Source organism: Sphaeramia orbicularis, chromosome 19 (assembly GCF_902148855.1).
Source record: "Sphaeramia orbicularis chromosome 19, fSphaOr1.1, whole genome shotgun sequence".
NCBI classification, from domain to species: Eukaryota; Metazoa; Chordata; class Actinopteri; order Kurtiformes; family Apogonidae; genus Sphaeramia; species Sphaeramia orbicularis.
Window position 1 is genome coordinate 46021516 of NC_043975.1, and position 12871 is coordinate 46034386.

The 12871-nt window shown below is 42.0% G+C and overlaps 1 protein-coding gene across 1 annotated transcript in view; it reads right to left on the reverse strand.

Annotated features, from left to right (window-relative positions):
* The window catches only part of LOC115410111 (caveolae-associated protein 1-like), a 34770-nt gene that overhangs the window by 2844 nt on the left and 19055 nt on the right, over positions 1–12871 (reverse strand). The window contains exon 2 of the mRNA XM_030121555.1: positions 1–896. This exon is cut by the window's left edge and continues 2844 nt beyond it. Within this exon, the coding sequence (XP_029977415.1) occupies positions 24–896 (873 nt within the window). The 3' untranslated portion in view covers positions 1–23. The remainder of the gene's footprint in view (positions 897–12871) is intronic.

A 12871-nucleotide genomic window follows, 5' to 3' on the forward strand; every position in this document is an offset into this window, starting at 1 on the left:
TCCAAGGCTTTGGACAGATTCCTTTAGTCACTGTCTCTGTCCCCCTGTAAGGCGTCATGGCTGTCCTCCTCGTCTTCATCTTCACCCTCCTCCTCATCACCTCCTCCATTCATCATTTCCATCTCCACCTCCTCCGCCCCCTCCTCCAACTCCACCTCCCTGTCCACTTCGTTGAAGGGCTCGGCGTCCTGGGACACCTCCACCATCTCAGTGCCTTGGACCACCTCCACCGCACCCTCACGGATTTTCTTAACATGGAAGGTAAAGGGCGGCACCTTGTACACGGCAGTCTTGGACCGGGCATAAACCACGTGGTCGGGCGTGAAGGCCTTCTTGACCTTGTCACGGGACGTCTGGAGTTTCTGCTTGCGTTCTTGGTTGACCGCCATGCGTGTGCCCAACTTGCCCATTTTCTTCTCGATGTTGTGACGTGTCTTCTCCAGGTTCTCTTTGGTCTTCTGTTTGGTCTTCTCTATGTTCTCCTTGGTTTTCTGCTTGGTCTTTTCCAAATTCTCTCTAGTTTTCTGCTTTGTCTTCTCCAGGTTCTCCTTGGTCTTCTGTTTGGTCTTCTCCAGGTTCTCCTTGGTTTTGGCCCTGGTTTTATCCATCTTCTCCTTGGAGAACACTGTCTTTAGTGTTTGGACACGCTGCAAACTGCTGCGCTTGATGCGTTCTGCCCGAGACTCTTCAATGGCTTCTTCGATGTCCAGCCCTTCCTCATCTGAGGAGAGGTCCACGTGGGGTTTGTCAGCCTTCTCCCCCTCCCCTCCCTCCTCTCCAGGCTCCTCAGCAGCCTCCTTCAGCTCCAGAAGGCTTCCTCCTCTGCTTCCAGACACAGAGTCAGAAACCTTCATGGATTTAGAGACGCTGAGTTTTGAAGGGATCTTCACTTCATCCTGTGGGAAGAGGGACACATTGAATTATATACCAATCAATCAAATTCAATCAAATTTTATTTATATAGCGCCAAATCATAACAAAAGTTATGTCATGACATTTTACATATAAAGCCGGTCAATATATACAGTTATATTTAGCCCTAACTTACAAGTGTTACACATGTATTTATGTTGTTGCATAAGAACAGAGTTACTGTCTCATGCTACGCTCACACTGCAGATAAAAGTGCCTCAAATCAGACATTTTTGTCCATATGTGACCCATATCAGATGTTTTTATGACTGTCTGAACAGTTCAAATCCCGTTTTTTCAAACCAGACCCAGGAAACTTTCATATCTGCTCCCTAATCACATTCATATCTGATGTTTTATAATCCCTCTGGTTGCATTTCATCCAACTATAACATCACTGAAATATGACAGACATCACAATTGTGCACTAGATCCATATTTACTTCCATAAACACAGTGTGAGGCATGTGACATGACAGGAGTTTAGAAAAGGGCTCTCAAACTCATTTTCTTTCAGGGGCCACATTCAGCCTGATTTGGTCTCCAGTGGGCTGGACCAGTAAAATAATAGCATAATAACCTATAAATAATGACAACTCCAAATTTTTGTCCCTGTTTTAGTGCAAAAAACCCCCATTAAATTATGAAAATACTTACTTTTATGAACTATCCAAACAAAAAATGTGAATAACCTGAAAACACTGAAATTTCTTTAAAAAAAAATTAGTGCAATTTTAACTATATTATGCCTCATCTTATCATTTGTACATATGCATTATGGACTGGATCTACAAAGACTCTAAACACTTAGTAACAGGCAGAAAATAGTTCAAATTGTGCTTAATTTTGTTTAGACATTTCAGGTTATTCATATTTATTCAGGTTATTCACATTTTATTGTTACAGGATAGTTTGTAAATGTAAATATTTTCATAATTTAATGTTATTTTTTGCATTAAAACAAAAACATATACTGTATTTGAAGTTGTAATTATTTATAGGCATGGTGTAAAATTTTTCTCACATCAAACCGAGAAGAAAATCTGGAGTCATTCCTTTTTGTCGGTTATTCTGCTGTTATTATTTGACTGTAGCTCCTATTGGTCTGTATGTGGAACCTGAACGAAAATCAGTTTGACAGCCTTGAGTGTGGAATTTTTGCACTTTGCAAATTCCTCCTATGGGGCGGATTAGAATCTTTGGCGGGCCACATTTGGCCCCCGGGACGCATGTTTGAGACCTATGGTGTAGACTGTTCACACACGAGTCTGACGGCATTGCACTTACATTACTGTAGAATAACAACCAAGCAAAAACTCAGATTTCAGCCAAAAAATTGGAATTGAGGATTAAGACCTGCAATGTGAACATAGCAGAAATGACAGAAAAAACTCATAGATAGAAAATTCTTCTTCTTTTAAAAGATAATTTGACAAAAACCTTAAGGAAAGTCTTTGTGAAGTTGATGTGACGAGCCTGCGATCCAGGATTAAATCCATCATTTGTTCCAATTGACAAATTACAAACGCAATGTTTGGCTTTTGACATGTTGTTGCATATTTAGTTGGGCAGCCATGGCTCCAACCAAAGGGTTGGCGGTTCAAATCCCGCTCTGTCCTAGTCATGTGCTACTGTGTCCTTGGGCAAGACACTTCCTTGCCTCCTGTGCTGCTACTCACACTAGTGTATGAATGTTTGGTGGTGATGGGAGGGGCCATAGGTGCAAACTGGCAGCCACGATTCCATCAGTCTGTCCCAGGGCAGCTGTGGCTACAGATGTAATTTACCACCATCAGAGGGAGAATGTGAGAGTGAATGAATAATGGATCCACTGTGCGCGCTTTGAGTATGCGTTCGTAGAAAAGCGCTATATAAATCTAATCCATTATTCTTATTAGTTAGCATGTTAGTCTGCATTTGGATTAAATAGATGACATAAATGTGTATCTCAGCAGTTGTTTTGGTTTTTATTCCGATGAAGATGTGACTGTACCTGACCCCGTCCCGCCCTGATCAAACATTCCACCACTACATCCCTTCATGTTCTTATCCTCCTCCCATCGCCTGTGGCTCTAACCCTGACCCCTAACCCTAACCCATCCCTAACTTTAACCCTCACCCAGCTCTGGCCCATCCATCTCCCTCACACACCTCTCCAGCCCTTCCCCATTTGCATTCCATCCATGGATGCCTCACCCCCACCCCCTTCACCTCATAAATATAATACAAGCTCGTTAATGAAGGAGTGGGGAGGGAAGGAGGGAGGGAGGGGCTTCCTCTTTCCATCATCCAATTAGGCTCCAGAATGTCCACATGGACGCCAGCGCTCGTATGTATTGTCTTTTCCTCTCCCTCTCCACTGCTTGTACAGTCAAAACAGGAACACACCACAACCAGAACAAAGGAGCACAGGCAAGGGAGGCAGAGGTGTGGAAAATGAGGGGCAGTCTTTTTCTGCTGTTGGACAGTTCATGTAAAAAGCACAAAAACATAATGGAACAAAGCAACAGAGTCCTGGAAAATCATTTACACAGCAGCAGGAAGACAGCGTCATCAAAGTGTTGGCCTGAAGATGGACTTATGGGAGATAAGAGTGTGTGTGTGTGTGTGTGTGTGTGTGTGTTGCGGGGGGGGGTTCCTATTGTGTTTAGCTGATATTTGATGGTGATTTTCTGAAGGCCTCGTGTTGCAGTATCTTGGGTAAACTTGACCTTGGATGAAGGATCATGTCTTTCCTGAACAGCTGCACTGGAAAATACCTCCTCACTTTAACTCTTTTCATATTGTTTCAGTCATAAGGCCAATGTCAGGAACGCCAGGAATCACTTCAGCGTGTGTGTCTGTCTTTCCCATGGCCTTAAACTCTATAACTCTATAAATGTCCCTGTGCCTGTAGAAGTGGAAGCCGTGGATGGTTGGACTTCTGTTGGAGTCTGGTGTTGGACCAGAAGCCATTTGAAAGGCTTCAACAGAAATGTGTCTGAGTACATGAGTATGTGTTCATGTTCAGACGGCTCCCATTTTTAAGGGGCTCATCCACCAGGTGGTTAGGGTTAGATAAGGATAAGGCTTATGCCACATTTCCACCAAGGCTATTATCGTTAACAAAAACTAATGAAATGACCAAAACTAGAATAAAAAACCCATTTTCGTTAACTGAAATAAATAGAAACTATAATTAAAAGAAAAAACGATAACTAACTGAAACTGTATTTTGTGCTTACAAAACTAACTAAAACGTATACAAATTATGGATAAAATTCCCTTCGTTATTGTGTTTGTCAATGTCGGACTGATACGAAATCGATTTATTTCGCTCTAGCAATTTTAGTTAGCAGTGCCATATGACACTTCATGGTCCGTCACTTCTCGTCACTTGTGGTTTAGAGTCATCTTCTGGTCTCCACTCTACCTGGAAACATGGAGACTAAAGTTGGGAAAAAGCAGCAGAGTCCTGTCTGGGATTTATTTGAATATGACGGTGAGGAAGATAAAAGAACTGACAAAACTAAAATTAATACTAAAACTAAACTAAAATGAAGCATTTAGGAAAAAAATGAAAACTAATAAAAACTAGCAAACCTGCTCTAAAAATGAATCAAAACAAACTGAAAAAGAGAAAAAAAAGTCAAAATTAAATAAAACTAAACTATAATGAAAAATCCTTGTAATCCTTATAACCTTGATTTCCACTATGTGGTACCAGCTTGGCTCGACTTGACTCGGCCTCTTCGCATTTCCATTACGAGAAAGGACCTGGAATCTGGTACCCGGTACTAGTTTTTTGGTATCACCTCCGCCGAGGTTCCAAGACACGGGACCAGATACTAAAACGTGACGTGTAAACACTGCAGACCACTGATTGGTCAGAGAGTTGTCTCTGTGACCCACCGTTTTACAAAAAACAGATGCGGAAGTTTACAGTAAATGTAGCGGTAGGTTAATCCACATGATGACAGCCCGCAAAACTACACCATTCAGTCAGGAGATTCAGTCTTTGGTGGCCGACGTAAAAATTCAGCATGAGCTTGATGAGACAACGAGCAACGAGTGAGTTTATCAGCAACTCTCTGAGTTGACGACACTGAAGTAACGTGCCGCATTGCTATGACGTCCAGGTACTGTAAAGTTGGTAGTATCCTGTAATGGAAACGGTCTCCAGGAATAGGACCTGGTACCCAAGTCGAGTCAAGCTGAGTCAAGTCGAGCTGGTTCCATATAGTAGAAACGCGGCATTTGATTGGACTTCTGTACTTTACATTGTCCCTTTCAAATGAAGCCCAATACATGTATTTTGGTCCTGCAACATTAAGAACTAGAAGCACTCGGAGAGCGCAGACCTCCGCCAAGGCTGATCAGTGCCCCCCCCCGATCACCACCTAAATTTAATCATTTCTTCCTTATCCCATTTCCAACAAACCCTGAAAATTTCATCAAAATCTGTCCATAACTTTTTGACTTATGTTGCACACTAACGGACAGACAAACAAACAGACAGACAGACAGACAAACAAACCCTGGCAAAAACATAACCTCCTTGGCGGAGGTAATAAGCACAACAAAAAGGGGAGATGATAAAAAGTTCACCTCAGTTTTTCTTGATGAAAGCCTAAATTCGTAACATGAGCGAGAATTCATACAAGATAACAAAGTAAATGCAATGAGGGAGGAATGTGTTGAGTCAGGATATACTACTGCTTTTGACTCCAAGGCTAGTTTATATTTACACACAAATGTGGTTGATTCACCATGAACCACTCTGAATCCTGTTCACCCTCAGCAGTGTCATCAAGAAAACACACTACAATGTGTCAAACCTTGGAAGTTTCAGCCCACATCTGGGATCGGACATTTAATGAACTGGACACCCTTGAAAACATTAGAGTATGAAGACAAATATATATGACACTTATGGATCCATACACACTGAGTCTATGAAAAGTGTGTGTGTAGGTGTGTGTGTGTGTGTCCTAAGTACATGGAAAAAGTGTATGGGGAAGTTCAGCCATTGACTTTAGTGCCTTGACTTCCTGACCCTCCTAATTTAATGGGACATTGTTCTCCACCAGGCAACTGCGCCAAAGACAGGAAGGTACACTCAGAGCCATGGAAAATACAGGAGTGAGGTATGTAACGGGTGTGTGATGGGAGGACTTGTGTGTGTGTGTGTGTGTTCATCAGACCACATCTTGCCTTCAGTTCTTGCAAAACATTCTCAGAGATAAAGACCAAATTTCCATATCTGCTTCTCACTTAAATTACAAAATGGGCCGGGAGGAGGGAAGGGAGTTACAAAACACACAATATGTGCTTGTGTGTGTGAAAAAGATGGAATCTATGTGTCTTGGAGCCGTGGGAGTAAATGTCTGATGATTTCATTTTCCACCTTCATGCTGATGTGTGTGTCTAACCTTGGACACTATTCCCTCGGTTACTGGGGCTAGGGTTAGGGTTAGACATGATTCACACCTACTGGATTAAGAAGCTGACTGCACTCCATGAACGCCTAGCAGCACAGATGAACCAGCTGCTAATGTGGGGAAACCACCCACAGTGGCTAACCCAGGGCTGGACAGTCCTCATAATGACGGACCCCTAGAAGGCAATGATACCATCCAACTACCGGCCTAGAACCCGCCTCAGCACCACATGGAAGCTCCTATCAGGCATCTAATGCCGCGTTTCTACTATGTGGTATCGGCTCAACTCGACTTGACTCGACTCGGCCTCTTTGTGTTTTCATTACGAAAAAGTATCTGGAATCTGGTACCCGTTACTAGTTTTTTGGTATCACCTCTGCCAAGGTTCCAAGACTGGGGACCAGATACTAAAATGTGACGTGTAAACACTGTAGACCAGTGATTGGTCAGAGAGTTGTCTCTGTGACCCGCCGTTTTACAAAAAACAGATGCGGAAGTTTACAGTAAATATAGCGATATGTTGATCCACATGTTGACAGCCCGCAAAAGTACTCCATGGTTTGTTGAGGAGGTTCAGACGTAAAAATTCAGCATGAGCTTGAAGAGACAACATGCAACGAACGAGTTTATCAGCAACTCTGAGCAGACGACACGGAAGTAATCCGCCACATCGCTATGACGTCCAGGTACTGTAAAGTCAGTAGTATCCTGTCATGGAAACGGTCTACAGGAATAGCATCTGGTACCTGAGTCGAACTGGTTCCATGTAGTGGAAACATGGCAATAGCGGCTAAGATGAGTAGGCACATGGAGCAATACATGAGAAGAGCACAGAAAGGAATAGGCAATAACACCAGAGGAGCCAAACACCAGCTACTGGTTGACAGAACTGTAAGACCAGAAACACCAACCTGTGCACTGCCTGGACTGACTACAAGAAAGACTATGACTCAAGCCACACACATGGATATTGGAGTGGTTAAAGCTGTAGAACATCCACAGGACACTAAGAGAGTTCATCCAAAACTCCATGAGGCTATGGAACACGACTCTGGAGGCCAACTCAAAGCCAGTTGACGAGGTGAACATCAGATGGAGCATATACTAAGGAGATGCCCTGTCCCCCCTGCTGTTTTGCATGGGCCTAAACCCTCTCAGCCAGATCATCTCCAAGAGTGGCTTTGGGTACCGGTTTAGAAGTGGAACGACCATCAGCCACCTCCTCTATATGGATGACATCCAGCTGTATTATGTCTGTATTTCTGTCTGTCCTCTGGGCCTTCATACATTCAAACCCAAACAGAAAATATGTTGCAGTACCGCTGGGAACCATGGGGGGCAGTGTTGAGATTTAAAGACAATAATTTCCAGAAATGGTGGAACTTTTTAAAGAATGACAGTGTGACTTTTGCAGAACCTATGGACATACCGGTGATATTCTCACTACCATCTTTAGTGTCTCCTGTCTCTTGTGTCATCCCAGTATTTGTTATTATTGATTCTTCTTCTCTTCTCCATCTTCTCCTAAACCAGTATGTTCATTTAGAGTGGTGCCCTCTGGTGGATGTGATGCCAAATGCTCATTCCAACACAATGGACACATGGATAAGGCTTTGACACTGAAAGTGTTTGGAACAGACGCACATATTTACGTAGGTGAAGTCACCATCAATGGGCCTTTAGTCCTGGACCTTCCCAACATATGTTTGTTATATGTTTGTGTTTTCAGCGCATGACAGTGAACGAAAGTGCAAGTCCAAAGAGTTGAACTGCAACACAAAGAATGGTTTGTAGTTATAAGAGGCCAACGGTCAAAGCAGAAACATTTCAGTTCCTGAGGAACACAAAGAACTCATAGAACAGATGGAATTATTGTGTGTCTGGACTGAAGTTTTCATGTGGGCATATGATAATACTGCAGGGGTAGTTATGGGTGGGGCATATGATAATACTGCAGGGGTAGTTATAGGTGGGGCATATGATAATACTGCAGGTGTAGTTATAGGTGGGGCATATGATAATACTGCAGGGGTAGTTATAGGTGGGGCATATGATAATACTGCAGGGGTAGTTATAGGTGGGGCATATGATAATACTCCAGGGGTAGTTGTATGTGGGGCATATGATAATACTGCAGGGGTAGTTATAGGTGGGGCATATGATAATACTGCAGGTGTAGTTATAGGTGGGGCATATGATAATACTGCAGGGGTAGTTATAGGTGGGGCATATGATAATACTGCAGGTGTAGTTATAGGTGGGGCATATGATAATACTGCAGGGGTAGTTGTATGTGGGGCATATGATAATACTCCAGGGGTAGTTGTATGTGGGGCATATGATAATACTGCAGGGGTAGTTATAGGTGGGGCATATGATAATACTCCAGGGGTAGTTGTATGTGGGGCATATGATAATACTGCAGGGGTAGTTATAGGTGGGGCATATGATAATACTCCAGGGGTAGTTGTATGTGGGGCATATGATAATACTGCAGGGGTAGTTGGTAGTGAGTCATTATCAGCCCGAACAGGGAAACCATGGCAACAACAACAATAACACAACCATAGCACTTATCCTAACCTGAACCTGAACCATTGTGTTGGGGTTTGTGTGTGCGTGTGTTAAAATGTTTTTCATACATGAAGGGGACATGAACCTGGAGACCTGATGGCTAGGGTTAAGTAAGGATTAACTTAGTGGAGTGAAAAACAAAGGAATCTGTTGAAAAAGGAGGAAGAAGTGAAGAAAAGGTTTGGTTTAGGCATTCTGTAGTTCTGGTGAAGGTTACGATAAGTGTTCATGACACCAGTGAATCAGTGGAAAGTATGTGGGTTTTTATTTAACATCCCAGTGGGGACTTGAGCCTGAGTGTATGTTTACTCATCCTGTTACCATGGAAACAAAATCAGTGTTGTTTTTGTCTTGTGTTTTTTATGTCATTTTTTTTTTCTTTTTGAATATTTTTTATTGTTTATTGACTTTAACCCTTAAAGACCCAAACGTCCACCTTTAACCCTTAAAGACCCAAACATCCACTTTTAATCCTTAAAGACAAAGGTTCCACAGTAACATTTGGGAACAGACGTTGGGTGTTTAAGGGTTAACTGTACAGACATTATTTTTGTCTATAGTATTGGATTAGATTTCTATATTACTGATCTATTATTATCCTCTGTGTGTAATCTATGTCTTCTGAATTTTCAATGTCATTTTTTTTTTGTTCTGTCACATCTGGTTCCGTCCTTGGCTTCATTTTTTTCTGTTCATCTTTTTTGTTGTCGTTTAATTTATTTATTTATTTTTACATAATTGTTTGTTGTGTGTCTTTTCCATCATTTTTGATTTCTCATAATTTATGCATATTTTGTGTGTGATTTTATTTTCAATGTGACTTTGTGTGTGTGTGTGTGTGTGTGTGTGTGTGTGTGTGTGTGTGTGTCTATGGAGGCTTTCCACTGCACCCACTCATGTGTGTTCAGTCCAGGCTTCAACACACCCCTCTCTGTTTAGTTTCCTGTTTAAACTCTGTTTGGTACTGAGTTCTGCTTCTCTGTGGAAAAGACACATCCACATATGAATGTATTTGGACTGAACCAGTGTGTGTGTGTGTGTGTGTGTGTGTGTGTGTGTGTGTGTGTGTGTGTGTGTGTCTGTGTGTGTGTGTGTGTGTGTGTGTGTGTGTGTGTGTGTGTGTGTGTGTGTGTGTGAGGGGATTTTCCAGAAACACAGGGAATCCTCATGATACGTCTGCTGATTTAACTGGAACAGCAGTCAAATAAGGACACATCCCCACCATGAGCTTCAAACTGGAACTGATTCAGAAGCTTTGATCATATAATAAAACCTTTGTAAGTCAGTGAAATTTACTCATAAAATAGTGACTTAAATCAGGAATGAAGCCAATTATTATGATCGTAATGTGCCCACGCATATTTGTCTCCAGTAAAAGTCCAGATACTTGTTAAAAACAGCCTGTTTTAAAACTGATTCTCCTTCATCAAGAGTAAAAAAGGATCAAAGTTCTAAAATAAATGAATGAATAAGTAAATAAATGAATAAATAAATAAACATTTGAAAAACTGAACTGAACCAAATCTTTTGTCTTGTCATATCTTTTACATCATTTTGTCTGTTGTGTTTTTTGCATCACTTTCTTCTTTTGGTGTTTTTTTTTTTTTTTTTTTTTTTTATATATGTCATTTTCATTTCTGTCATTGTATGTCAGTTTTGTCTTCTTTTTTTATTTATTTATTTTTCAGTTTTGTCTAGGGTTAGTATTAGGGCTAGGGTTTCAGTGGGTTAGGGTTAAACTTAGGGCGAGGTTCAGGGTTAGGGTCTCAGTGGGTTATGGTTAGGCTTAGGGTTTCAGTGGGTTGGGGTTCGGCTTAGGGTTAGGTTCAGGGTTAGGGTCTCAGTGGGTTAGGGTTAAGCTTAGGGTTAGGGATTCAGTGGGTTAGGGCTAGGGTTTCAATGGGTTAGGGTTAGGCTTAGGGTTTCAGTGGGTTAGGGTTAGGCTTAGCGTTAGGTGTAGGGCTAGGGTTTCAGTGGGTTAGGGTTTCAGTGGGTTCGGGTGAGGGTTAGGCTTAGGGTTTCAGTGGGTTAGGGTTAGGCTTAGGTTTAGGGTTTCAGTGGGTTAGGCTTAGGCTTAGGGCTTGGGTTTCAGTGGGTTAGGGTTTCAGTAGGTTAGGCTTAGGGTTAGTTTTAGGGTTAGGATTAGGTTTAGGGTTTCAATGGGTTCAAGGGAGGGTTAGGCTTAGCGTTAGGGTTTCAGTGGGTTAGTCTTAGGGTTAGGGCTAGGTTTAGGGTTTCAGTGGGTCAGGCTTAGGGTTAGGGTTTCAGTGGGTTCGGGTTAGGGTTAGTCTTAGGGTTAGGTTTAGGGTTTCAGTGGGTTAGGGTTAGTTTTGGGGTTAGGCACAGGGTTAGGTTTAGGGTTAGGCACAGGGTTAGGCTTAGGGTTAGGCTTAGGGCTAGGGTTAGGGTTAGGCTTAGTCTTAAGGTTAGGGTTAGGCACAGGGTTAGGCTTAGGGTTTAGGGTTAGGTTTAGGGTTAGGGTTAGGCACAGGGTTAGGCTTAATCTTAGGTTTAGGCTTAGGGTTAGGGTTAGGTTTAGGCTTAGGTTTAGGCTTAGGGTTAGGGTTAGGTTTAGGCTTAGGGTTAGCCTTAGGCTTAGGCTTAGGGTTAGGCTTAGGGTTAGGCTTAGGGTTAGGTTTCCATCCAGTTCTGTGGTGTCAACATGGTTCTTGATCTTCGTTATAGTTGTGGTTCTAAGTTCGTTCAGTAGATTCAGGATTTCATACAATAACTGAACCTGAACTGATAAAAGGGGTTTGCCCCCAAAATGAACCTCTCTCTTTTTCTCTTTTTTTCATTCTGCGACTCTTCTTTCATTTTCGCCCCCTGATATCGGATTGATATTCTGAACAATAACTTGTGTTTGTCTTAACAGAAGTCAGTGTAATTGTACTAACATTCTGCCTGTTGGTAAATGTTGTGTGTATTTGTAGATCCACTGTGATCTGTACGTTCAAACAAATACGTATAAATGATGAACTGAGGCAGAATACTGTTAAAATTGCACTTATTTTTCTTTATAAATGTCAGGTTGTTTGTGTTATTCACATTTTAAAGGATAGTTTATACATGTTGTCCCTGTGTCTGCGTGGGTTCTCTCCGGGTACTCTGGCTCCTCCCACCATCCAAACACATCCACTGATAGGTTAATGGGTTAATCTAAATTGCCCTTAGGTGTGAAAGTGACAGTGGTTGTTTGTCTCTGTATGTTCAGCCCTGTGATGAACTGGAGACATGTCCAGGGTGTACCCCACCTTCACCCAGAAGTAGCTGGGATAGGCTCCGCCCCCGTGACCCCAGTGAGGATAAAGCGGGTTCAGAAAATGAATGAATAAGTGAATGAATGAATGAGGTTATAGAGAGTATGCACGTGATGTCACAGCTAGCAGAAGTCATTGTGGTTCTGCCCACTGAGTGGCAGAAAGAGGGAGATGAGTGACAGCACTGGCTTCAATACTGTCTGAACTGAAGAACAATATTTAATAAAAAATGGGGAAGAGCTGTTGTGAGATTGATTGTATGAACAGGTTTGAAAAGCAGTTGGAGCTATCGTTTTACAGACACCGAAAGACAAAGGAAAGAGAAGTAGATGGATCCACAAATCCAGGAAACCAAACCTAGATCTGTGGATCCTGTTTGGTGTCAGCTAACATTAATTTATGCTGTATTTTTGGGTCAAATCAGACCTTAAATGATGTATTGTTTGGGCTAACGTTACTTCTTAGTAAAGCTCTTGGTTTCATGATCAGATCTTTCATGGTTTTTGTCTTCATTTTGTGATTCTGAACCTTGTGCTCCTACATGATTAGTAAACTAACTGAAACTGAGGCTAACCTAGTTTTTTAAATACGGGGAACTGGAGAATAAAGCTACGACGGAGTATTAGGATCACATAAGAAAATAAAAACACTTGTCACTACGAGTATGAAGTCATAAAATATCGATATAAAACCTGTAATTTTCTG